Here is a 27,490-nt window from a genome sequence, read left to right as displayed (position 1 = left end):
AAGAAAAACAGGCATCTCAACCGTGGTAGATGAGATAATATCACTCATTATACACTATTTCTTTTCACCTTTTAGTGCACTATCACATGAAACACATAACTTATTATTTGATATATATTTGATATTTAACACACTTAAAAAAAAAATAAATGAATGAGAATAAACTGATAACTTGAAAAGGTCTGTCTGACCTTTAAAAATAAAAAAAACTTTTATGGAAAATATTTTTACAATTATGTTTATCTCCTCATAATTATCTAGTTTCTCGTCTCTAACAGTTCTAGAGGAGAGATGTATTAAAATATCGAAGCAACATATTTCACTATTATTTGCTACTTAAACCACAGAGTGAAGATAAAAAATAAAGAGAATTTTAACTTCTGATGCACTGTTCGAAAATGTTACTCGACGTACTCAAAGTTCCAATTCGCTGACACAGTCTCCTCCAAGATGATCATTCCACCACATGAAAATGTTCTGCTACAAAATAAGGTACACTGAATGTGACGCATTCTATGAAGGAATGTTCAGTAGCTCCAATTTTAAACAAGCAAATGGTTACTTGTAAGCCTTGTGCTAAAATGTCCAAGGACAGGTCTAGTATAATAGCGGTACTAGCCTTGGCGTTATATCTCTAATTGAGATATGTAACGATATATATTTCTCCCATATTGGGGAAACTGCAATTGTCCCATATTAACTCTGGGGTTGTGAAGAGATTTTAAAGTAAATGATCTCCACTGAGAGTCCTAAGCACTCAGAGATTGATGAATGTTAAGAATGATTTAGAATTTAAATTTCCATTATCACTGAAGAGAATAGCACCACTGACGTATAACTAAAATAAGTTAAGTTATACACTGTTTGTCACTGTACTATTTCATGTTCTTCGAGGAATTTTGTACAACTCACTCGCGATACTGTAGTTCACAGGACAAATCCCGGGGAACCGAAATTGTTCTCACCGCGTCCTGGGTCTTGAGCTCTGTACTGGAAGTCAGATGACTCCCATTAACACTGCAAAACTACCTCTTGTTACTTCACAAGTCTAGCTTCAACTGCCTCGTTCTCCACGGAAAACGAGTATATGTTTCGGGCAAAACACAGGAAACGAAGAAACTCGCTTCTTCCACCACCCTTTGACAAAGGGTTCATGCCTTGCGGCGAATATTGCGGGTGGTCTCCCGTGTCAATGCCCTTCTTCCAGCTACCATCCGTAGCCAACTTTACCTTTCTCGGCTGATACGTGCTGCCCCTCCCTGATAGCGGACAACACGGAAGCTAAATGCTCACAGCAGAAACTATGGATGATTTCCGCCTACTTTTGTTTTCCTTTGCTAGTTACATATGAATGAAATACAGAAACCTATGATATTACACATAAAAATAAAGTTAAACATACAAAGATTACATATTGATACAATTTATTAACTGACATCTCTCCCAGAAGCAGCATTCTACCCAATTACTGTGGCAGTCGTTCAAACCGTCTGCTTACTAATGCAGCCATGCTTTCTTGGAGAGAGATTGAAGGAAACATCATTGATAATTATTTACTTTTCACAAAACAAGATCTAAGTGTCTTGTTCGATAAGGGAAACACGTTGTTTAAAAATAAACAGAATTTTATGCGGTCTTTCCAAGAACGATTATAGCTTAGTACGTAAATATTAATATTAAACACAGAAAATGAGTCAAATTAAAGTATACATTTTCAAATTGGTGTTGCCTACTGGGAACCTAGCAAGAGGCTCGCTAGCCAGGTTACTGGTTTTTGGTGAACAGGGGGGGAGGAAGAGACGCTGATTCTAGATGCAGTGGAAGTCACACGTATAGAAACCAATATTTTCACATGTAGACGTGAAAAAGTTTATGGCATTTTAAACAATAAGAACTCCGTGTTTCAACACATTGTATCAAACCCAGTGTAAATTCACCAACGGAAGTCTCTAGGCTACTTCCTGGGTATACAATACTTATTTAGTTTCTATTCTGGGTGTTTCTTTCCGTGTTGAGTTGGGATAGACCTCCCAACCTGTAGTATAGGCGACAGTCAGTCGGGAAAGAAAAAAAAAACTTTTCCAGCTCTAGCTCTCATCCAAGCGTTCAGAAAAATCAAGTATGTTTCTTATAGATTCTCCTCATTTCCTCTTTAATTAATCCTTCATCTCTGCTTTATATTCATTTTCTTCCAGCATCCCCTGTTTGTTATGCATTATGCAACAACGATGTAATTATATGCAACCCATTAATACATTATCTAAGGTCTATAAATGAATAAACACAATGAAATAAATACAATATAATACAATATTGTATTAATATTTACGTACTAGGCTAGGTGTTTCACACATCAATACTAACAATATCCAATAAGTATGCACAGAATAGGCCTATACTAATATTAAGCAAATAATTAAATCACAAATTATCCTATTTACATATACATATGCAAATGTGCCCCTCATCTGCATTTTGATATGCAGATGATGTAGACGGGCATCGGCCCTCTACACTTTTCTCCACGCACATTAGTTTTTGGTTGTGTGTTAAGCAAAGCGTCAAAGAAATCTTTCCATCTATTTAAGATGCTATCCGTGTCAGTGAGAACTGTACCGTCAGATTTTTTTAATATATAAGCACGAGGTTAATAGCCTTTATTAAATTCGTTGATTCCCTTATACATGTCCCGGATGTTTTTATTTTTACTATTATCTTCAAGTTCCTTAATTTTAGCTTTCAGAAAATCGCGTTTCTTTGTTCTAAATGTTTTGGAAGTTTCCCGCCTGATATCTGCGAAATTTTGTATAGTTATTTCATTCAGATTTTGTAGCCAGCGTAATTTTGCCTGTTTTCTCTTCTCTGCTAGTTTTATGCATTCCTGGTCGAACCATGGTTTGTTCCTACGTATTTCCGCGTGCCCCAATGTCTCTTTTGCTGAAATTTTAATGGTATCTCTAATTTTAATCCAGGTATTTTCAACACTAGTGCACTCCGAATCTTCTAAGGCCGAGAATCTATTCGAAACTTCAATCTGGTATTTCTCTCTTATCTGGCTCTCTTCTAATTTCTTTAAATTGAATCTCTCCGTTTTCGGACAATGAATATTACCTTTATTCAACGATAGCCTCTCTCGTATTATTGCTGCTACCAGGTAGTGGTCAGTGTCACAATCAGCCCCTCTAAACGACCGGACATCAATTATGCTAGATTGCCTTCTTCTATCTACTAAAACGTGATCAATTTGATTGTGTGTTTTTCCGTCTGGTGATGTCCAAGTGTATTTATGAACGTCGCGATGTGGGAATTTTGTACTCTTCACGATTAGGTTTTTGGATGTTGCAAAGTTCACGAGTCTAACACCGTTGTCATTACTTTCCTTATGCAGACTTTCGTTCCCTATAATCGGTTTGAAAATATCCTCTCGTCCTACCTTCGCATTGAAATCCCCTAATAGAATTTTCATATGGTATCGCGGGAGTTGATCAAATACCCGTTCCACCTCTTCGTAAAAACTGTCTTTTATATCGTCATCCTTATCTTCAGTTGGGGCATGTACATTTAAAACAATAACATCACACCACCGTCCCTTAAGAGTAATAAAAGAAAGTCTATCAGTAACAAATTCAACCCGTTTAATTGCTGGTAATATACGTTTATGAACGAAAAACCCTGTTCCTAACTGGTGATTTTTATTTTCTTCCCCGTAAAAGAACGTAAAATTTCCGGAATTCTCAGATCCATTTCCTTCCCACCTAACTTCCTGAACCCCTACTACGTCCATCCTGCATTTCTCTAACTCTCTCGTTACGGATTTTAACGCGCCTGCCCTATAAAGGCTCCTAATATTCCATGTTCCAAATCTCATGTCCATTTTCTTTTGCTGAGGTCGTGCCAAGTTATCAGTCCTTGTCCGAGGCCTTTGTGAATATTTCTGAACAAGTGCTTTTTTTTTTTTTTTTTTTTTTTTTTTTTTACAGATGAGGTTGTTAGCCCTACCCAAACCCCCAAGCTGGAGGACCACTCCTAGTCGGCTGTCCGCGACTGCTTATTCAGTATATTCGCAGCTAACCTCTATATCTAGAGGCCTTCTCCTCGATCCGCAACCTGAGGACGCGCCATGCCGTAGTGACAGGAACCCACGTTACACGGAGAAGAAAAACCTAATCAAATAAAATCCATCTAGCGTAAATTCAGACAGGGAGAAACTATGAATAAACAACCATGTGCAGGAGAAATACCAAAGGCGAGAACCGAACAAAAATATTCTAGAAAACATAGAGCTTATATTTAGTAATCGCATCGGTTGTATTATTATTTGCAATTTTTGCAATATCAGCTCATTGTTACGTTCCGTACGTAAATTTGACTCTAAATGTATTGTTAGGAGCATTACTTCCACTATTCCATCTAATTATAGTACGCGTTGATACTAGGCTAATATAGGTGTAGGATTATTGATTGTTGCGTTTTGTTTGTTCTTAAGATTATGCTATTTTTGTCGTGGGTTGTAGTTTCCGTTACACTTGTATCCTTAATCTTTTTTCTATCGTGTCCTTTGTTTGAAAATGAATAATAAAAAAAATATGCAATTGATAGCCTGGTCCAGTTTTATTTTTAGATACCAGCCTGAAGACGGTTCTAAGCATTTGAAAAATAGACAGAGGTTCTGAATGTCACCCCCATTTGTTTAATATATCCTAGATTAAAATGATCTAAACACACACACACCAACGGGAAAGGGGGAGGAGTATACAGAAAGAAGGATTATGTAAAGGAATGTGAAATGTAGAAGTGTATAAATAACGATTGTTTGAAAAGGGGCCCCGATCTAATTGACTGGCCCCGGGCCCCAGTTTGCCTTACGCCGCCACTGGTTATTGGAATTAATGTGCTTGTCCTTACACGATTTCAGAGACGCAGAAAAACTTTGAACAAGTAAATTATACTACAGTATATAGGGGAGATCGTTGTACCAAGAGCATAGTGTACCTTGAGCCATTTCCAATATCTCGGAAGGTGCTGCTTTCTGGTGATCCAACACCGAAGTACAGTCTTCTTCGATGTGCAATTGTCCACCAGTGCGAGTCTGGATGTTTCAGAAAGTGTTGTTTATGTGAAGAGAGAAAAACAATTTTCTACGGTCAAAGTAAAATTTTCAGTGTTAAGTTGAATGGGTGGCGACTGTGAATAAATAGACTAGGATTAATTTGAATATTGTCATCGGATGCCTTATCCATTGGTAAGTAAAATATTGGTGAAGTTCTGAGTCTTAGCTGTATTGTCGCGTTTAGGTAGCCATCTTTGTTGAAATGTAGCTGCTCATGTACCTTGGGTCAAAGCTACGTCGTGTACCATGGACCAAATGGATCGTGGTTCATGGTACAAGAGGTTATAAGATACTTTCTTTTTTAATTTCAGGACTTGTTGCCACAAAGATGCCCCGTAGCAAATCTGGAAAGAAGAGAGATCCTGTGGATCCAACTGCCTTACGAAATGTGCTTGAAGCTATTCATTCCAATGATCCAAATAAGAAGATATCCTATAAAGAATCATCGAAAGTGTTTAATGTAAGCCGTTCTACTCTTACCCGACATTTACATAAATTTAGAAACATTAAAGAGAAAGAATTCAAATATAAAGTGAATTATGCAGTGAAGAAAGTTTTTACAGAAGCCGAAGAAGAAAGTCTTGTAAATTATAGTCAAACTATTGCGAAAATGCAATACGGGTTAACTAAGAAACGTGTTAGAGTACTTGCATATAAATTTGCTAAAGCGAATGAGAAGAAGTATCCAGCAACATGGGAAGAAAATCAAATAGCCGGAGAAGAATGGATGCCCACGTTTCTTAAAAGACATTCCACAAAACTTTTGATAAGGAAACCCGAAGCAAGTAGCTTAAGTCGGGCTACCAGCCATATTGTTCAATGCTTTTTTACCAACATCAAAGACGTTCACAATAGATTTGGTCCCATTTCTCCCGAGAAGATCTGGAACTTGGATGAAACTAAGCTCAGCACTGTCCAAGGGCAGTCCAAAATAGTTGCCCCTAAAGGTGTCAAGCAGGTCGGTTGTGCAACATCAGAAGAAAGAGGTAACCTGGTCACTATGATCACGGCCGTCAACGCAGTTGGAAATTCAATTCCACCAATGTTAATTTTCCCCTGGGTACACTTCAAGGACAAAATGTTATTTGGCAGTCCCCCAGTAAGTATTGGAGCCGCCAGTGTATCAGGATGGTCCAATGAAGAAACCTTTCTGAAGTTTTTCGATCATTTTCTTACCTTCGTCAACTGTTCAAAGGAAAACAGTATTTTGTTAATTTTAGACAATCATGGAACTCATCTTTCTCCAGAATGTTTAGATAAGACTTCAGCTGCTGGTGTAGTGATGGTAACATTCCCACCACACACTTCCCATAAGTTACAACCTTTATATATTTCTGTTTGTGGGCCACTGAAGACATTTTATAATCAGGCTGTTGAGGAGTGGATGTATAACAATAAAGGGAAAACATTTGATATATATACAGTTGCAGAGGCGCTGGGAATAGCATTTCCTAGGGCATTTACACCAATCAACATATTATCCGGTTTTCGTAAGTCAGGGATATATCCACTAGACACAGGTATTTTCAGTGACGACGATTTCCTGAATTCATACGTCACAGATCAAGTTACAGAAACGCAGCAATCAGAAGAGGTTACAGTTGGTCTGGAGAATGAGAATGAGAAAATTGTGCACAAAGCTTTCAGTTTGAAACATTTGGATGAATCAACTGCTGGGACATCAAATGCACAAGACTACAATTTTGAATCGGGCATACCTGAGGCCAACAAGAGAAAAGAACTTAGGAAAACTGTCACTCCAGAATAAATTCAGCCGTTTCCAAAGGCTCCTGAAAGGAACGCCAATGTTACAAGGAAGAGAAGAAAAACTATGATAGCGACCGACACGCCCGAGAAACAGGCTATAAAGGAACAAAAAGAGAAGAAACGTGTGAAGAAAAGAGCAAAATATGAAAAAAATCAAAACTCTATCAAAGTGGCCAGAAATTTAGGGGATATTTTCAAAACGAAGTCTGACAAACTTAGCAAGAAGGGCTCTAGTCATAAGACACACCATAGCGCGGAAGGAATGAAGAAGGGAAGAAAAGCAATGGAGACACAATCATCATCGTCGTCATCAATATCATCTGAGAGTGAAGATGAATCTACATTTTCTCTTGTGCCTACAGATAATAAAGATAGTGCAGAGGAAGAATGCCTATATTGTTGCAGTTCGAAAGAGGCTGATTGTAGTGGAGAAAAGTGGTGTAGGTGCATTAATTGTGGACGGTGGACTCACTATTTATGTGCTGGGGGTAGCAGGTCATGAGTGGAAAACTTATGTTTATGACTTTTGTACCTCAAACTAAGGTAAACTTTGTTTTGTTTAATGTTCGAAGAAAAAACTTCGTTTGAGAAATATAATAAATAAATTAATGTATTAAATAAAAGTTCGTTAAATACAGGTCGTGAGTGGGAAACTTATGTTTGTGACTTTTGATTTGTATCTACGTCGTTTCTCAACAGCAAGGTTATAAAGAATGTTTGTGACTTTTGTACATCAAACTAAGGTCAATTATGTTCAAAGAAAACTTTGTTTGAAAAATATAATAAATAACTTATTGTGTTAAATGCATTATTTTATCTTCATTTAACCCTCTTTTTAGTGTGGCCCAAGGTACAGGACGGCTGTCCCAAGGTATATGAGCATATTGTACCATGATCCATTATGCAGAGTAATCTATATTTTGCCATGAAAATTTTGTAAGGTGTGATTTGCGATTATTTCCAAGGTAAATAGATACAAGAAAGATTGGAGATTTAATTGACCTCGAAAAACTTGCATATATGATATTAGGAACGACGTCATTTCAATTATTTTGAAAAGTGGCTCAAGATACAACGATCTCCCCTACAGATTCTTCAAATCATTAGTCTACGAAACTCTTTCCATTATTAATTCGATACTTTGGTTCTGCGAGTAGAGTGCAAGAAAGTTGTTGATTTTCAAGATTTGTGTGGTGAAACATCTAACATCGTATTCACCCATATTCTTCAGACATTACAGGAGTACAAAATTGAAAGGAAAGGAACGGAAAGCTGATAATATCAACGGTAACTTTGTAGGCGCATGAAGGAAAGGTATAATTGTACCGTGTCATGCGAAAACGAACTAAGCGCCACTTTCATACTTTTAAGAAAATTACGTTTAAAGTAGTGCTGTTGAATTTTTGTGACATTTGCGGTTTTCGGTTTTTGAGAAAGCCGGTTTTCTGAAAACCGAAAACCGCAAATGCGGTTTTCAAAACCAAAACCGCAAATGCGGTTTTCAAAACCAAAACCGCAAATGCGGTTTTCAAAACCGAAACCGCAAATGCGGTTTTCAAAACCGAAACCGCAAAAGCGGTTTTCAAAACCGAAACCGCAAATGCGGTTTTCAAAACCGAAACCGCAGATGCGGTTTTCAAAACCGAAACCGCAGATGCGGTTTTCAAAACCGAAACCGCAAATGCGGTTTTCAAAACCGAAACCGCAAATGCGGTTTTCAAAACGGAAACCAATGTTTTTAATTACACCTTTTAACAATTGTGAAAGCATCTATCGATCGAGACAATTGTATTGATTTATGTCTGTGTTTCAACTTTTTTTATTTGCTCCCGTTTCCTCCCACTTTCTTACGGTTTAGAACTCCGTAAGTACTGATGTGAAAATGTGTTTTACAAATACTGACCTGGGATCATTTGCACTTTTTTTTTTAGTTACTTCTTTGATGACACTTCCAAGGTACTTTTCGGTTGCAGGGAAGCAAACTGGACCCCACCTGATTTTTATATATTTTGTAAAGTAGAGCACGAGGAACACGAATCTTAAGGAATTTTGACATTCCGACTTCCCGAACTCGAGATACTAGAACTTATACAGTAGTTTTACATAGTATGTATAAAATTAACGAAGAAAGTTCTGTGGCTTTTTGACCTATCACCTTAGAACATCGATTTGTCACCTAAGACCAGGGGTGTAGCCAGCAGGTTTCTGTAGGAGGGGCCCGTCGTTTTTGAAGGGGGGCAGCTACAATCTAAAAAAAATGTGTTACAGCTAGTGTTTTTGAAGCCTGAAAAAAACTGGAAAATTTTGGTTTCCTTCCGGAAAACTAAAAACAGTTTTAGCTTATTATTATTATTATTATTATTATTATTATTATTATTATTATTATTATTATTATTATTATTATTATTATTATTATTATTATTATTAATAATAATAATAATAATAATAAAAGTAATTTCATAAATTATATTACAGATAGTTTGTATTATGTTTAACCAAGAACTACTGCCCCCGACCAAACATTATACCTTTGTGCATAACTATTTCAATACACAGAACCGATCTATATAGGTAAACAAGAAAGTTCTATCGCTTTCTCACCCACCACCTCCGGACATTCATATGCCACCTAACACGTATCTGGAAGATCAAGAATAGATCGACAACCTTCTGCAAACGTTCTGGAAGGCCATTTATCCCATCGCGGTAAAGGTTGGTGTTCCGTGAAGTGAAGAAGTTATCAAGTGCATTTTGCACCTCTACTTGGGATTTGAGCTGGCATCCTATAAAGTGATTGTCCAAGGAAGGGAACAGATGATAATCGGACGGTGCAATGTCCAGGGAGTATGGCGGATGCAATAGTGTTTCCTATCCAAGGCGTAAAATGGTGTCCCGGGTCATCCTAGCCACGAGGGGCTTAGCGTTGTCCTGTGACATAAGGACCCCTTTGGGATTCAGAAGTGCTGGCTCCAGAGTTTTGAGTTTCTCTTGAACACGGCTCAACTGCTGACAGTACACAGTTGGATTGATGCGATGACCAGCTGATAGCAGTTCCCGATGCACGATGCCACGAGCAGTTCATCAACACACAGGAGGACTTTCTTCTGGTGTAGTACTGGTTTCGGCTGTCTTGGAACCGTTTATGGGATGCTAACCAATTATGACGGCGCCGTGGAACTTCGTACAGGACCCATTTCTCATCACATGACAACACCTTGTCCAGAAATGGCTCCTTCCTCAGACGAGACAGCAAAGAAACACAGGTGTCTGCTTGCGTTGCCTTTTGACCCGGAATCAAGTTATGTGGGACCCATCGATCCAACTTCTAGTGTTTCCTCAGTTGATGAAGGTGCTGCTGAATGGTTTCGCCACTCACACTGAATTGTTCCCATGCCGTAAGCGTCGGTGGACCACAAATGGGCAATTAGCGACATCACGCCAAACATTGGCGGCGCCGCAGCGACGATCCCCGGTGGCCCCTCTACCGTTTTAAAAATTATGCCACCAGCGGCAGAGATGCGACAAAAAGCCAATGAACCACAAAATTACTCCCCCAAAATGTTAAATCGGCTATATGTGTGATTTAGTTACATTAAGGTGAGTCTAAAAACACTTTTAAAAAGTACCAAAAAATTACCCCGAAGGGGACTCAAACCACACTAACCTTTTGATTACTAGGCAAGTGTTCTTCCTACTTCGCTACGATGGCGATGAAGGAAACGTCGCTTGTAAAGGGATAAATCGTTAAGATCTTTTTAATTTGGTCAATCACAGTGCTCCTTTAACCGTGTATATTCGACGATAACTGTTTGGAATTAGATAAAATGTGTTCGCCATGTAATTTTGTAACAAAATGACGTGTGTCTATTTACTTTATTTCATAGTTCTCGCATACTCACTTTCTAATGATCGACGACAGTTGTCATCTAAATTCATACAATTATCGCACTTATCTCAAGATTTTTCACGTCATGATGTTGAGGCAGAGGTTATTCTTGACCCTCGGAGCTCACTTTAGGAACAATTCGTCAGCAAAAAATAATATATAATAATAACCGCATGCACATGACTGGCGACAGTTCGTGTTGGTCCCTTCACGATTCTCCGCGAAGAATCTAAGAAGTGCGGACCAAGACGAAGTTCTCGCTGGTCGCTGCTACGCGGTGGTACTTCAACACCCCGACGCGAGATATATGTTTCGACTCGACGAAACCCGGCCGCCAGTGAGGGCCAACTATCGCAGACCTACGCAAAAGGCGACAGAACTTTCTTGGTTAATTTTATACATAAGGCTGATTTTCTTTGAAATTGCACTTAATTTATTTTAAGATTTTCTGAAAAAAATGTTTATTTATTATTCGTGACTAAAAAGACGTAATTGTTTTATTAACAGCTATATCTCACTTCCTGTTTTACAAGAAATAGCATTTTAAAATGCGAATGAAATCCAAACTGAAAAACTGAATAAAAACGTTGCTTTTCACCAAATTTTCCATCTGATAAAAAGTTTTCTTGAAACACTAATTACAGCATATAAATAATATAATGTACTTACGATTTAGTATAGTACCATTGTTTTTTGATAGAATTTATAGTGGGGGGCGCGGTGGCTCAGGGGTCCCTGGTTCGATCCCAGCTCACGCCGTGTGGACTTTGTGGTGGACAAACACCGTGCTCATGGGTTTTCTCGGGGTTCCGTTTCCTCCCACTTTCTTCATTCCACCATTTCATTCATTTCTCATAATCACCGTCTCCTTTGGCCTAACCGGCATAGGCGTGGGACGTTAAACTCAAAGATTTCATTTCATTTCATAGAATTTATAGTACCTTGTCAAAACGTTTGTCTTCAAACTGCAAATACAAATCGCCGTAAATTGTGTAATCTACTGTCACAAAAAGTATACCATACTATTTTCGGATCGCTATAAGGAAGAAATACCGTAGTATTTTGTGATCGGTATGGTAAAATACTATTTTTCCGTACTATTTTACCGTAAATTATTAATTATATGTAAACATTGTTATTTTTAAATGACTGAAGCGAAGTAATCTCACGATGATGTTTTAACATCTGGTCATTAGGGGGGCCAGGAAATCATTTGGGGAGCCTGGCACCGATGGGCCCCCCGTGGCTACACCCCTGCCTAAGACGTACCTGGAAGATCAAAAATAGTACCCATCAGTATCAACGACCTTCTGAAAAATGTTCGGGATGGGCATGGATTCCTTCGCGGTAGAACTTGGTTTGCCGTGAAGCAAAGAAGGTATCAAGTGCATTTTGCACCTTTACTACGGAGTTGAACTTTAGTTCTCTAATGTGAGTGTCCAAGAAATGGTTCAGGGATAATCGGACGGTGCACTGTTCAGGGAGTATGGCGGTTGCAATAGTGTTTCCCATTTAAGGCGTAGGATGGTGTCCCGGGTCACTCTAATCATGTGGGGCTTAGCGTTGTCCCGTAACAGGAGAACCCCTTAGCGATTGAGAAGTGCTGGCTCCAGGGTTTTGAGTTTTTCTTGAACACGGCTCAACTGCTGACAGTAGACAGTTGCATTAATGTTCTGCTCTGACCAGCCGGTAGCAGTTCCCGATGCACGATGTCGCGAGCAGTCCACCAAACACACAGCAGGACTTTCTACTGCATTACTGGTTTCAGCTGTTTTGGAACCAGTTCATGGGATTTTAACGAATGATGACGACGCCATGGAGCTTCTCATCACATGTCAACATCCTGTCCAGAAATGGCTTCTTCCTCAGACGAGACAGCAAAACAACACAGGTGTCTGCACGCGTAGTCTTCTGGCCCGGAGTTAATTCATGTGGGACCAATAGACTCAAATTGTAGTGTTTCCCAAGTTGATGGAGGTGCTGCCGGATGGTTTCTCCACTCACATTGAATGTTAGCCCCAGTTTCTCACAGGTCCCTCCGCTGTTCACCTCAATTGCTACCTGAAGATTTTCATTTTGTACATGTGTTGGTCTTCCGGCACGTGGTGCGTCTTTCGTGAGTGTTTTGTCACCGTCCTTAAACTTTCTAAACCACCCTTGCACTGTCTGCGTAATCACGACACCCTCACGAAAGGCCTGAGATATCTTCCGCCCCACTGTAGTGGCGTTTGATCCAAGTTTGAACTCGTACAGCATACACACCCTTATGACGCTCTGTGGAGGTTCCATATTCACTCTGCCCTTACACAAGTTCACGTTGTAACTGAACTGCCACAAGCAGGTAGAATGTTGGATATACCCACACCAACATCTGACCTTCGCCTTTTCTCCATTAGCATTCAACTCACGGTGTAAGGATCAATTGAACACAGACCTCCACAAAAAGCGACAGAACTTTCTTGGTTACCTTTATATATCTCACAGGACATAATATGTTTCGTGTAGAGAATATATCTATATTAAACTTAGTTTTAATATCTCGAGCTCCGGAAGTCGGAATGTCAAAACTCCAGATTCGTGTTCCTCGTGATCTAGTTTACAAAATATATAAAAATCAGGTGGGGTCCACTTTGCTTCCCTGCAGCCTACTTTTCAAACGAAACTAAGTTTTCCAGAGTGTACATTTTGCTTCAAACTGAGTTCTGCCCTGGCTAACATACGTAAATTCGCTTCTATAAGTGTCGTTAAAGTTACACTTGAAATTGTCGTTCGGCATTCTTGTAGCTTATGAAGGCATGAATAATTCAAGTATGTTTGTCACAACATCTACAAAAGAATATTCATTCGTATAGAACCTCCAATACATTACATTAAAAACACATGAATTACACAAAGAAAACTATTGTGCATTAAAGCAGATCTCTTATTAGCGAATGGCCCTACACCCGCGCACTGCTCAGATAGCTCACAGCCTGAGCCTGAGCGCAATTCCAAATTTAACTCAATCGCGATTAAGATTGTCAAAGGTGTAGCGGTTTACGTTGAATATACCAACACTTTATTCACTAAGTCGTCTTACATTTTTCTCCAATCCCAAAAAGCAGGTGGTTTTTCGTGATTAAGATAGCGAGGGACGAATATAGAACCTGACAATCGAGTGGTACCCGCAAAAATCGGGTAATATGACAACACTAAGCTAAATAGAAAATAAGGTATATCTCTATTTAAGATCACTACACCTGCAACTCATGAAATTCAATTTGAAATATCATCCACTTAGACTGAGATCTTTTATAATATCATTACTCTTTCACTTTGTTTCTAAATAGTACTGCCAGTCTTTCTTTTGTTAACAAAAAAACACCACCTCCCTTTCTTAGAAAAAAGAAAAGAAAAAAATTAGATCGCAATTCAAAATTTTATTGTTGATTTGTTGCCACTCCGATAAATGTGAATGTTGTGGTTTTGCATGTGTTGACTGGTTTCTTATCGCAAGTCCCAGACACCTGCAATAGTTCATACGTGAAGGGAACACCGATCATATTTTATTCTATATCTTTTTACTTCCCAATAACGATAGCCGTGCCTCTTTGTGAGAAACTGCAACTTATTTTTTTTATTCTGCCAATTGTAAAAGAATACTAAACAAGAATTTACCTACACGTTAAGACATTTTAAGAAAAAGTATCTTCTTTCACCTCTGCAAATTTTGAGCATTTTTTCCCTACGCAGGGGAAAATTTCCCTCCATCTGGCAACTGTGAGCCGAAGATGGGAAAGATTCTTTGCTGTTTCCTCGTCGTTACTTGATATTAGTGCTGTCGAATTTTTGTGACTTCTGCAGTTTTCGGTTTTTGAAAAAATCGGTTTTCAAAACCGAAACCGCAGATGCGGTTTTCAAAACCGAAACCGCAGATGCGGTTTTCAAAACCGAAACCGCAAAAGCGGTTTTCAAAACCGAAACCGCAAATGCGGTTTTCAGAAACCGAAACCGCAAAAGCGGTTTTCAGAAACCGAAACCGCAAAAGCGGTTTTCAAAACCGAAACCGCAAAAGCGGTTTTCAAAACCGAAACCGCAAATGCGGTTTTCAAAACCGACATTTCGGTTTTATGAAATTTCACTTTTTTCAAAAACCGGTTTTCGGTTTTTTCAAAAACCGATTTCGACAGCACTAGTTTAAAGGTTGATGTCCAGCATTAAGGTGGCCGTAATCTAAAGTGAAATTATGTTTCTTTTTTTGGAAAGGTGTTGGTTTTCCTCTCTTTTCGATTGTGCAAAACGTTCTGTTTATCAGGAACCAATCGTCGCATTTACGTGGATTTTCAAAATTTGGCGCTTAGTTCACTTTTGCATAACACGGTACAATTGTGGATGTAGCTTGTGCTGCACACATTGTGAATAACGGTATACAAACTGCTCTAGACTATTTACAAGTTTTACATAGTTACTGTGATTCAGTATATATATATATATATATATATATATATATATATATATATATATATATATATATATATATATATATTGTGGCGGCGATTCGGCGTAAAACGTGGAGGGCAAGACATAATCTGAATATTTGAATATCAATGTTAGTTTTCTGGTTGTTTCTAACACATTAACGAAAGCTTGTGTAGCTAATAGGATGCTATTTTTTTTTTCAGTTAAAATACCATATATCGTATTTCATACTTTATTAAGTAAATTGAGAAGAGCAACGCAAGTAGATACTAGCTCTCTCTGTACTCTTAAACAACAAAGATGTAATTAAGATGAGATTTGATTCCTTCCTCATGAACATTTTAAAATCCTGTCTGGAAAATTGTGCGATCAGATAATTTAATAACAAATTTGCAAAAATAAATGAATAAATAAATAGAAAGGATAATAATTATCTTAGTAATGAATAATGATTTTTTTTTTTTTTTTTTTTTTTTTGCAAAGTTATATTGAAACTGGGTATTAATGAACATCTTATATTTTAATTCCACACATGCTATTAAATGTATGTTATTACTCTTAGAAAATGAAAGACACTAAATACTACAAGCATATGCTACGACATTTAAAGAAATACTTACTTTTGCAGCTTCCCAAAACAAGGTCTTTGCCTTTATGTGCAGTTTTCACTTTCTTGAAACGCAATAGCAAATATTATATGGCACCATTTTTTTTCTATGAGCCAAAAACAGACAAAAAAAAAAACTTTACATTTCCAAATGAAAGTATATTCATTAAGGGGTCATTTCAAAAACGTTGAGGGGCAACTGTCTGCCTAATCGCCGCCCCTATATATACAGTATAAAGGGTCATATAAAAAGTCTCCGCAGTTTTTGGTACATTTTTTAACAAAAAAATTCTTTATTGAAAATCAATTTTTATCAAGTACATATTGACCATTATTATCTATGACCTTTTGCCATTGTTCGGGTAGCTTCAAAATTTCATCGCTGTAGAACTTCTGTGGTATATCGTCGAAAACCTTGGCCAAATGATTTTCAGCGGCGCTTCGGTCCGCCAACTTTTTACCATCAAGAGAGTTTTGGAGAGACCAAAACAAAATGGTAGTCAGACGGTGAAGGTCCGGGCTATACGGTGGATGCATCAAAACTTCCCAACCAAGTTCCGTCATCTTGTTCCGAGTCATCAAAGATGTGTGTGGCCTGATTAAAATTGATTTTCAATAAAGAAATTTTTTGTTCAAAAATGTACCAAAAACCGCGGAGACTTTTAATACGATCCTTTATATATACCGTATAGCGTTCGTGAAGTTATATTGCGTGAATTTTGTGACTTCGTGGAAATCGAGTACTCGAAACTCCTTTCTTCAGTAACCAAATGGCTTTATTTTTGCCAGCTATAGAATGTATACTTAAACTTTATCCAGCTTTAAGATCATATATGCTATTACATTATAACTGTTCCACAATTATTGAAATGTTTTCTTTTCAGAGATCCATTGTCTAAATTTTGGCTCTGTTTTATCCACAGCCAGGCATAAGTTTTAAGTGATTTTTTAAAAGGAAGAAATGAGGTAGTACCTGTATCGAATTGTAAGAAATGTGTGTGTGTTCATTTTATTCAACTTGTATTGAGTATATTGAGCAGTGGTCCACAGTTTTCGCAGGCATTAACATTTTGAATTGGACGAGACTTAAGTCAGTAATTGAGTGGGATAATATCCAGAGCAGCTTGGAGTACATTAATTAACAGTCAGGGAAGAAGCAAACGATTCGTACCTGTTTCATGAGATTACAAATGTAAAGATGTGCAACTTCTGGTAAAAATAATTTAAAAAAAAATGGAACACTGCTCAAATGATGTTAGATTTAAGATGGAGTGAATTATTTAAGCATTTGGAAGAAAATTCAATTACATATTCGCAAGTAGGCCTATGTAATATTGTGAAGTTCAGCATGTGCTTCTTCCACAAATGCTCCGACTGAGAGAGTATTTTCTATAATGAATAATTTGTGGATTGATGAAAGATCTCAGTTGAAAACTGAAACTCTTGAACACCATTATTCAACAACTCTTGAACACCAATAATAACCAAATGTAACTATAATTTTACCTGTTGGGAATTCCATTACATGATTTTATAAATCAGCAAGTTACTACGCGTTGTACATTCAAACGAAAACTACCATGTCATCAAGCACTGTACTAATGTTTAGTTCTGCTTTTCTGCCCCCTAGTCTGGTTAAAGTTACATTCCTAAAAACCTTTATTAAAAAATTAGGTATATCAGGCTATATGTTAATTGCTTAAACATTACTCCACGATGCAATTTTATCATTGCAAGTTTTTTGAGGAATTTACTTGGTTCTGGGCTTAACAAAATACCGTTAATGTATTAACAAAAGATTAGTGAATAACTTTCTAATCCGCCCCCTAGGAGTTTGCGCCCAGAGGCTCGGGCCTATTGGGAAATCCGGCCCTGGACGAACCGCATTTTTATATTTCATTAAAATCTTATGCTTCAACATACTAAAGTTTTCTTTTTCATTAAAGTGAGTCCTTTATGTTACTCCATTAAAGTATTTGGACTTGTGTTGAATTCCTTTACTAGTTTTGTTGAATACCTTTTATTATTTAACAAAAATGAGTGATTAACTTAAGGTTAATGTTAAATGAAATAAGAATATGCGTATCGCCGACGCAGTAAACCACATATACAGCTCACAGATGACGAGAAGAACCCTAGCAGTAGTTCGAAGTAGGTATGGGATCGCCCACTTTTCGCACGGGGGTTTCAAATGACACCACGGAATAGCACACAGATAACTACCTGGAGTAGCAGACGACATGTAAGTATAGACCACACCCCAAAAACCGAAAATGGACTTGACCGAGTCGTTGACCTTTCCCCGCTACCCTGTTTCAGGATTCTTCTCGTCATCTGTGAGTTGTTCTATTATATTTGTGGGGTTTGTGATAGCTCAGTAGTGGAACGTTCACCTCTAGTTCGTAGAGTCCCTGGTTTGATTCCTGCTCATGCCAAGTGAACTTTGTGATGGACAAGTGCCGTATGTGTGTGGGTTTTCTCGGGACTTTCTCGTTTCCTCCCACTTTCTTATTCCACCATTTCATTCATTTTATATCATCACCATCTCCTTTAGCCTAGCCGGCATAGTCATGAAGAACGTAAAACAAAGATTTCATTTCATTTTCACAATGACATTTGTGTCCTACTTTTCACTTGTCAGAATCTGGCCACTCTATAAGTACGGTAAATGAACAAACAAAACTAAACATACACTAATCAATTCATAAGTCACTATATCGTATAAAAAAAAGACTATAAAAATGCCAAGGAAAATATAAATGTATAAAAAACAAAATAATGAAAATAAACATTTGGTAAAGGGTCCACTTGCTATCACAAATAACCTATTTCGGTATAAATTATAATTTTCACTGATATATTTGTCAGTTACCTGAAAGAATGTTTCGTCTAGGAATTTTTTAATAATGCAACAAAAACAATATATGAAAGGTGTATTTGAACCCTTTTCCGCTCTCTTAGGATTCGGCTTCAAACGGAAATAAAATTATAACCCATCAATACCCCAGTGCTATTTTCCAAAATTCATCTCAAACAGTTCAATCATTATTTCGTGATAGTGAGAGAGAGGTCGTCGATATCATATAAGTTAGATTAAGAAAAATATTATAGAAATTGTACTCTTCTCCCCTCTCTCTTCAGAAGCAGAGTTTTCCTAAATGCTCGCCATGTTCACTTACTTTTAGTTAGGGGTTTTATTTCAAGCAACTCTCTCTACATGAGAGCTCGTGACATACTCTTATTTTTTGCATACTTTTTGGAACCCTCCTTCCCCGTTAGGATACGCACTGGAATCAAAAACAGATATGATAAAAAAAAAAAAAAAATACCAGTTCGATTCGAAGTACGTATTGCTACTATGTTCAGAAATTCATTTCAAACGGTTACGTTGCTTTTCTTTTCCTGTACTGCTCAAACAGACATCAATTTCATCTGTATATATTTAGATGTTTAACTAATATTGCAGTATTTCGCTTAATGGGAGTCTGTCTGTAGCAAAATAAATGGCCACTACATAATCAATATTAATACAACAACAACTTGGAAATACCTTATTTTATTGTAGGTATTTCCTCTGGGTTCTATACAACATTAATGTCAGTATAACGGCCATAATTCGTAATATAGTAGAGCCGCGATTAACCAAATTGCGAGTTACCGATTAGCCAAAGTGATCTTTAAAAAAAAAAAAAAAAAAAAAGCCGGAGCGAACGTCTCGCGTTTTAAATGACATGCGCTATAATGTAGCGAGAAGTTGAGACGACGTGGTGATTTGTATTAACTAGGAAAAAACTAATTGTATTAATTAATGAACTATTCGTAACGAAGACGGAAAACGTACCCTGCGGAGCGCTAACCCGCTTACACTCGCTCGGAATTACTATGTGAATTAAATATTGATAACCTAATTTAACGCAGGAACAATAAAACGACGGAATGTGAGTAGAATATCGCAAAGCAGTAGATGAAAAGCTCCCCCCCCCCCATCGCTAAACAAAGGCCCTCATTTATTAACTAACGTATTTTTATTATGTAAACAACCTGGAGGTTCATCGCAACAGAGAAAAACTCTCCATTTGATGCTTTCCTCTGCCAAGCCAAACCAGTTTCAATTATTATTAATCTATCTGAAACCTTAATTTATACAAATTATCTTCACTATTTCTTACTCTACGCAAAGAATCTTTTCTCTTAGGCGCCCTGACTACAACGTACTGTAACTCTTGTGCATCATGCTATATTTTACCCCGCTTCCATGTTAGACGTCTCATTATATTAACGTCATGATACTGGGTTACCTGTAGCTATTTTGACATTTCGTATTATGCAATATAAGGTCACTCACTTGTTCTTCACATCTCATTTGGATTATTCTATAAGGACTTACCTGGATAATACTGTAATTACAATCAATTAATTTATATGTAGGTATGCTTTAAACGGGAGCAGGAACATTCGGTGTAGGAAAATTTGGTGTAAGAAAACTCGGTGTAGGAAAATTCGGTGTACGGAAAACTCGGTGTGGGGAATGTTAGTTGTAAAGAAAGATTCGTTGGAGGATGTCTCCTAGAATTTTCTTCTTCCAAAAAAAAAAAAAAATAAAATAAAATAATGTATGTTACTAGACCGGTAAAGTTGAAAATTGTAGATTTTGTCAAAAATGTTCTGACGATTTTATGTCTATTTTATAAATAAATATTTAAATCTAAATTCTTCAAAAATTATAAATAAATATTTAAATCTAAATTCTTCAAAAATGACATACTTAGTTTATTTATGTTACTCAAAGGTGTAAAAATAAATGCCTGAACTACGAGTAAAGTATCTACGCCTGATTGAAGGAGAAGTCAATATGGAGTCAATAGGGTTGCAGTACTTGTTTACCTTAACTTAAGGCAAACAAACTTAAGTGTCTGATTGTAGGAGAAGTCAACTATTTGTACCACTATTGTCTGATAAAACAAACCTGCTTTAGATTGCCCTTTCCACTAAGCCTTTTTTGATCAATATATTTTTGAATCTTACATATGTATATACAGAGTGATTCTTTCAAAACTCACGGATTCCATTTTGCTCTAGAATTCCTAACTGAAGCCCGAATTTCATGCGGTTTGCTGCAAATCATCAAGGAGGGATGGGAGATTTATGGGGCTATGTTTATTGATTTAAATTCATCCGGGGCAATATTAAGCAGCCCGCAACAAGAACAGCAAATATTCGCCATTGTACGTTACAGTTCGAATGAGATATTGGATATTTGAAGCGAAATTGAAGAATACAAATTAAGTGTTAGTGAGAATACAAATTAAGTGTTAGTGGTAACACATAAATCACATGTTCAATAAAGATTTTTTGGGTGACTTAAGAGTCGGTAACTGACATCTTCCACAACATCCGCCAGCGGGGTCCGATGGTTTCCTGTCTTACTCAGAAGCGATCCTGTTTCCTGCAATTTATTCACTAACGACCATATTATGTTCCTGTCTGGGGCAGAACGTGAGGCAAAGTTGCGTGTAAATGCCCTTTGCGTAGCAACAACAGATCTCGTTCTCCAAAAACTTTTTAACGATAAAATCACGTTGCTCCAAAGAGTAGAGTATTGTAACTTTGTCCTGATTATATTGATACAGTAGCACAGTATAATTCTCAATACAACAGCCCAGTTTCCTGTTTCTTATTGACCGTCGCGAGGTTCCCATCTAACGAAGAAACTCAAATCTCCACACCGCACCTCACCTAATTCCAATTCGGTACAGTGGCAAATATTTGCTGTTTTTCTAGAGGCGTGGCCGATATTATTTCAAATAAATTTAAACCAGTAAACATAGTTCCATTTCCTTGATCACTTGCCACAAACCGCATGAAAATCGGACTTCAGTTAGAAATTCTAGACCCAAATGAAATCCGTGAGTTTTAAAAGAATCACCTTGTATATGTTCTATGATGTACTATAGGGAAGGTGTTTTTAGTTGTTCCTATAACTATTCTCTGAGCTTATAGTTGTAATTGTTTTATTTCTGACAAAAAGTGTCAGCTTCATTGTGTGATGAAAAGTAGTTTATAGTAATACCCCGCAAAGGACATGAAAGAGGTATTGGACTCAAAGCAAAAAAATAAATTTGCTTTTCTTGAAATAGGTAATAACATTTTATTCGCTACATTTTATGGTTTTCGTTTTCACAATATGAAGTGTCGTAAATTATCGTAAGTGATAATATTCAATATGCATTACACCGAATCTACCTTACACCTAAATTTTCCCACACCGAGTTTTCCGTACACCGAATTTTCCTACACCGAGTTTTCTTACACCGAATTTTCCTAGACCCGCTTTAAACAATAGGTGGCGTAGAATTGATGTGTCAAAATTTTCATTTCATTATTTAAGGAAGTACTGCTAACAAATAGACATTTTCTTATATTTTGAAAATTTATAAGTGTGGTTTTCTAACAAATTGCATAAAATGATAATAAATAGCTTTGCCATAATGTAATTAATGCTCGTCAAACTTGGCGTATAGACTTATTAATTTGAAAGTGTTTCAGCGTTTTCGAAAACAGCTCCGAAGGGAAACGGGTATTATTTCTATAATATTTGAATTTACTTTTCTTTACTCCAATGCCAAAGTGCCAAATGTAAATATTTACTTAAGTTGGAAGTGTATATAGGCTCTCAGTTAAAAGTAATGAAATATGTTTCACCATCTCAAAAACTTCCGCACCCGAAGAGATCATTTCTCTTTCCAAATTTCCCTTTATTTTTTTTTATTCTGCAACTTCTGGATGTAAAGATATGTTTAAGTTGCGGTTATTAAATTCGGTTAAATAAACTTTTAATTAAAAACAACGAAAAAGTGTTTCTAAAAATTCCGCTCCTGACGGTGGAAAGGGGTTAATTTTTATATAATCCAAATAGTCTTATTTTATTCAGAAAATACCCAATCAGAAGATTGATTCAAGGCTGAAGTGTGAAATTCGGGGTAAACTCTTAAGGGAATACATGTTTCCGAGAACTCCGCTCCTAAGAAACAGAAGGGGAAAACTTCTAAATTATTCAAATCTCTTTCTTTAAACACACACTACCCATTATAGGGATTTAAATCGGATGTTATGCTCTTCGGTACACAATATGTTCATTAAAAATACGTGATTCAGCGTTTTGGAATCTTAAGGGCAAAAACGGGACTATTTCTACAACATTCGAATTTCTGTTTTTGTATTTATTACACGTTATTCTTCCGGAGCTCAAAATGGGCATTCCTGCTAGTATTGATATACCGTATTTGCGCGAATATAGGCCGCACTTTTTTCTCTACAGTTTGGCTTCAAAAATCATGGTGTGGCCTATAATTGAGAATTTCCCCACAGATCATAAATCATCAGTTTCAAAATGACATGTACTCATATTATTTTACAGCCTTCAATTTGAATCATTTCAGTTGTAACAGCATATTGACATTTCCTGTTTTAAACTATGAAATAAAGCAATTTTTTTTTTTCCACATCGGGATATTTGCATTTTTGCCCTCGAAATGAACACCAACTTTTCAAACTATTTAAGAGTTTCTCTTCACTTGCACACCACCGACGATGTTCATCAAATTCGCGTCCAACTTCCCGCTTTCCATGTTCCTTTGCATAGCTGATATCTTGAAGTTTAAATTTTGCTGTGCAACTAGTACGCTGCTTTCCCATCGTCATTCACAAACAAATGATCGACTTTTCTCAAACGACACGTCACCAGACCTCCCAATACACAAAACCTGTCCTGTGCGTTATGAATCCTCTTAGTTATGCGAGAGCTGAAGAAGGGGAAGGAGAAAGATGCAACTCAATGTACTGTGTAAATGAACCTTCTCGTAAATTTAGTAGTGCGGCCTATAGTCGAGATTTACTTTTTTCTATAATCTCGTGTCAAAAGTTCAGGTGCGGCCTATATTCGCACAAATACGGCAATTTAAACCCATTAATTTTCTTCTAGGATGATTCCCCACGCGCGAAATACTAAAGAATTAAACTTCTACGATGATCATGTTTCCAAATTGCTTTGTGTTAAGAGTGTCCATTAGAGACAAAAGAGGGAGGAATTGAGATTTTGTTTTTAATATGTGTGCTCTAATGTATTATATTACATAGCTGTGATATAAATTTCTCGCATTCATACGTAAGATGCCCCTTGCCAATAAAATGCACATTCTTTATTTTTAAAAGTATTTTTTAAAGACAAAATAAACAGTGGCACACAGCTCCATAACGCTATTCACTATACCAAGAACGCATAACTCTGATTTCTCTCACCGTCAGTTTGTTTCTGTTACTGTTCTGTTGGCAGTGTACCTTAACAGCCTTGAATCTGGCATAATGCATGTTAGTTTTTTTACTTTTATTTCCATTTTTGTCATATTTTATGATTATTTTCTACTTGCCACTTGTATATTGACTTGACAGCAATTTCAGGTGATCTATTTCTATTAAAGAATACCCATGTTGCTCCATAATAGAACGACGGGAAAACAGATTTTTCTCCTAAGGATATCCGAGGAACGTAAGAATCTAGGTTCAACTTGGAACTAGGTCTCTGGAAAGCAGTCTAGGGTTTTGTGAGCATAAGTGTACAAATAACTGATTTTTGGAATGACCACGAAGCTCTATATCAAACAGAAAGCAAGCCATTACATCCGAAATTAATTATTGGAAAGGTAAACGTCAATATTTCTTCTGGACTTCATGTTCCGGAGATTTATATTAAGCTAAGGGAGAGAAATTCAAACAATAAATACGCTGAAATTAATATTTATCACGACTGTACAAACAAAAATACAAAAAAATACAAAAATGCAACTTTACATGGATGGAAATGAATTTATATAATTATGCTGATGAAAAATGACCAAGCTTACTGGAATGTTGGCTTGAGATCATAGGCCACATTTTCGTTTGGCATACATTCACACAGACACAGCTCATATTTCTATACTCTCATATACATACATATATACAGGGGGATCCAGAAAAAAGTAAACGAAACTTTTTTCTTTTTCTGCCTTCTGTAGTATTGATACTCGATAATTACATTAAAAAAAAAGAAAAAGAAAAATTAATTACAGTAATTGAACAGTTTTCAATTAAGATTTCGTTATCCGTTAGTAACTATCTTTATAAAGGCCAAGGAAACGAAATACTACAGCAAAATTTCGACATCAATTTGTACCACAAGCAACAATAATGAATATTTCCTGAAGTCTTCTGACCCTGACAGTAGGTGAGTTCGAAAACAGGATGCGAATTAGACTCGTGAACTTTGTTTTTTCACTAAGTCGTCGAAATAACTTTGATAATCATACAGATAAAATTTCCGGAAGCGTTCGGGAATGATCGGTGTGTAAGCTTCGTTTTCAAACGAAATATATCAGTCTACTTCAGAAACAAACTTACACAAGTAACGAAATAAACTGCAACTGCTACACGAAAATAGTTAAGAATGCTCAGTATTTGTATGTGCGAACGATATTGCTATGTTAAAGAAATGTTATCAATCAATAAAATATTACCAAGTGATATTTCCAAGTTCTCTATCTTTTTCCCCCGTTATTATTATACAATTTCTTAAAACGCCCTCGTGGTCATGTGGTTAGTACACGTGGTTTTGGCGCAAAAGACCAGGATCGATCCCGGCGGAAGCTTTTGGTTCGGATTCCACGTTAAGCTGTAGGTCCAAATCTCATATTATCTCAGTGCTGAACAGGAAACAATTCTCCAAATCAATTATTATTATTATTATTATTATTATTATTATTATTATTATTATTATTATTATTATTTGGGAACTATTCTGCACGTCTTGTGTAATTTTCAGCTCAAGTGATCCTTTTTGTGCAGTTACAGGTAACATTTAAGTAATATCTCGCAACACCTTGCCTCTCCCCTTAATTAATTTATTTTTTAAATTGCCCCTAACTGGCTTTGTCCGCAAAATGGTAATGGTACATCAAGTTTACAGCGACGAAGAAATTCTCATTTATCTGGAATAGAAATTAATTTATTTTGAACAGGTAATTCTATTATTTCAAGTGCACTTATAAAAAAAATGAATTTAATGAGGAAATAACGTAATCATGTTTCGTCTCCTCATAAAATTTAGTACATTAAACCGATGTCATTTCGGAAAATACGTTACAAAAATTTAAAGCGTTCCACTGATATTGATAGAAGAAGCACGTGAAGAGCTTCCTGCATAACATCTATTAAGCCTCCGTGTTCCTTGTAAAAGGTACTCGATTATGTAACCGAAATATTGGACAGTCCTCTGCTGCTTCTAGGAATAAAATTAGATTAGTTCTTTTCTAAATTTATTCCATTTCATAAAGTGTTCGGCAATTAAAAAAAAATAAACGGAAAGAAAATCTTATTTATGTACACCCTGATCTAACCTCGGATTTCCAAACGATCTACCATATGGAATATCAGAAAGCATACAGGGCAATTGGTATGATGAAAGTGAAATTGGCATTTCCGTATTACAGTATTTCGATTACTAATTTTTGTACCACCCTGTATATACACATACATACATACATACATACATACATATACAACTATGTATAAGCTACATATTCCTTAAAATAATTTAATTTTACATATTTTCTGGATTTACACTTCACATCATAAAAACATAATTACCCTCTTTGTTTTGCACTTTAAAACTAGCAAACAGGCACATTTTTTTTCTTTTCATTTTAAAATGAAAAAGATAAGAAAAAGCAGGCACTGGATAATACAAAATATACATACATTTTTCACAAATTTACACAGCATGCAGCCAAGATAATACAAACTAACTGATATTTGTACAATACAAGATACTGAAGAACGCTTTTCGGCTGCTTGTTTTATTATAATACTCGATTTTAACTGGCAGTTCATTGACACTGGGAAAATTACACAGAAAAGTTTCTTACTTATGGCTTAAAATCTACACAAAAAAATGCAATTATACTTTCTTATTTTGTTCACACTACGGCACGGATAAATTATATAAACATTCACTCTTTAATTCTATTAATAGACACACATACACACATCCTTCTTCTTTCACCACAAGTCAATATACAACAAAATGTACATTGTGGCGTACGCTTATTGGAACACGTCTCAAAATTACTTAAGTATAGTACTGCTTAAACAGCTTTGTATAACAGCACACAGAACACTTTGTTCGTAATATATATATCTTTGGAATATAATGGAAATATATGTATATATATATATTTGCATATAAATAGAGGAAGAGAAGAAACAGATGCAATATACAATGTAGACTGAGAGAAGCAATCTTCTAATGGTCGCTTAAATATTTTGGATCTTCTCTTCAGAAAAACAGCTGTCTAACATTCCTTGGAAGGAAGAAAGTTTACACTGACGTTTCATTCATATCCTTCCTGTAATGGTAAGAGATACAATTAAGTATAAAAATAGACGGATGTTGAATAAATTATCGAGAATTGTTCAGTTATTGACTCTTATGCTGAAAGATTTCATGATAAAAAGTTTCTTTCCATTATAAACAGTAACAAAACCAATTTAATAATTTTTTTGTAATATGTTATACAAGGTGTCCCAGAAGTAGTGACTCAGTTCTTAGGTGCAGTAGGTTACGCGATAT

General features: G+C 36.5%; 1 protein-coding gene and 1 long non-coding RNA gene across 2 annotated transcripts in view; one reads left to right on the top strand and one right to left on the bottom strand.

The window, feature by feature from the left end:
* The first annotated feature begins 5,131 nt into the window (after positions 1 to 5,131).
* LOC145673237 (uncharacterized) overlaps positions 5,132 to 27,490 on the top strand; it is a 29,456-nt gene continuing 7,097 nt past the window's right edge. Inside the window, exon 1 of the long non-coding RNA XR_014128735.1 lies at positions 5,132 to 5,242. This is a non-coding gene — a long non-coding RNA (uncharacterized LOC145673237). The remainder of the gene's footprint in view (positions 5,243 to 27,490) is intronic.
* stan (Protocadherin-like wing polarity protein stan) overlaps positions 24,917 to 27,490 on the bottom strand; it is a 113,541-nt gene continuing 110,967 nt past the window's right edge. The window contains exon 38 of the mRNA XM_081742734.1: positions 24,917 to 27,266. Coding sequence (XP_081598860.1) covers positions 27,239 to 27,266 — 28 coding nt within the window. The 3' untranslated portion in view covers positions 24,917 to 27,238. The remainder of the gene's footprint in view (positions 27,267 to 27,490) is intronic.

This window comes from Thermobia domestica, chromosome 16, assembly GCF_964235325.1.
Source record: "Thermobia domestica chromosome 16, izTheDome1.hap1.1, whole genome shotgun sequence".
Classification (NCBI taxonomy): domain Eukaryota; kingdom Metazoa; phylum Arthropoda; class Insecta; order Zygentoma; family Lepismatidae; genus Thermobia; species Thermobia domestica.
Note: the sequence above shows the minus strand (reverse complement) of the source record. Positions and strands in the feature narration are given on the sequence as shown.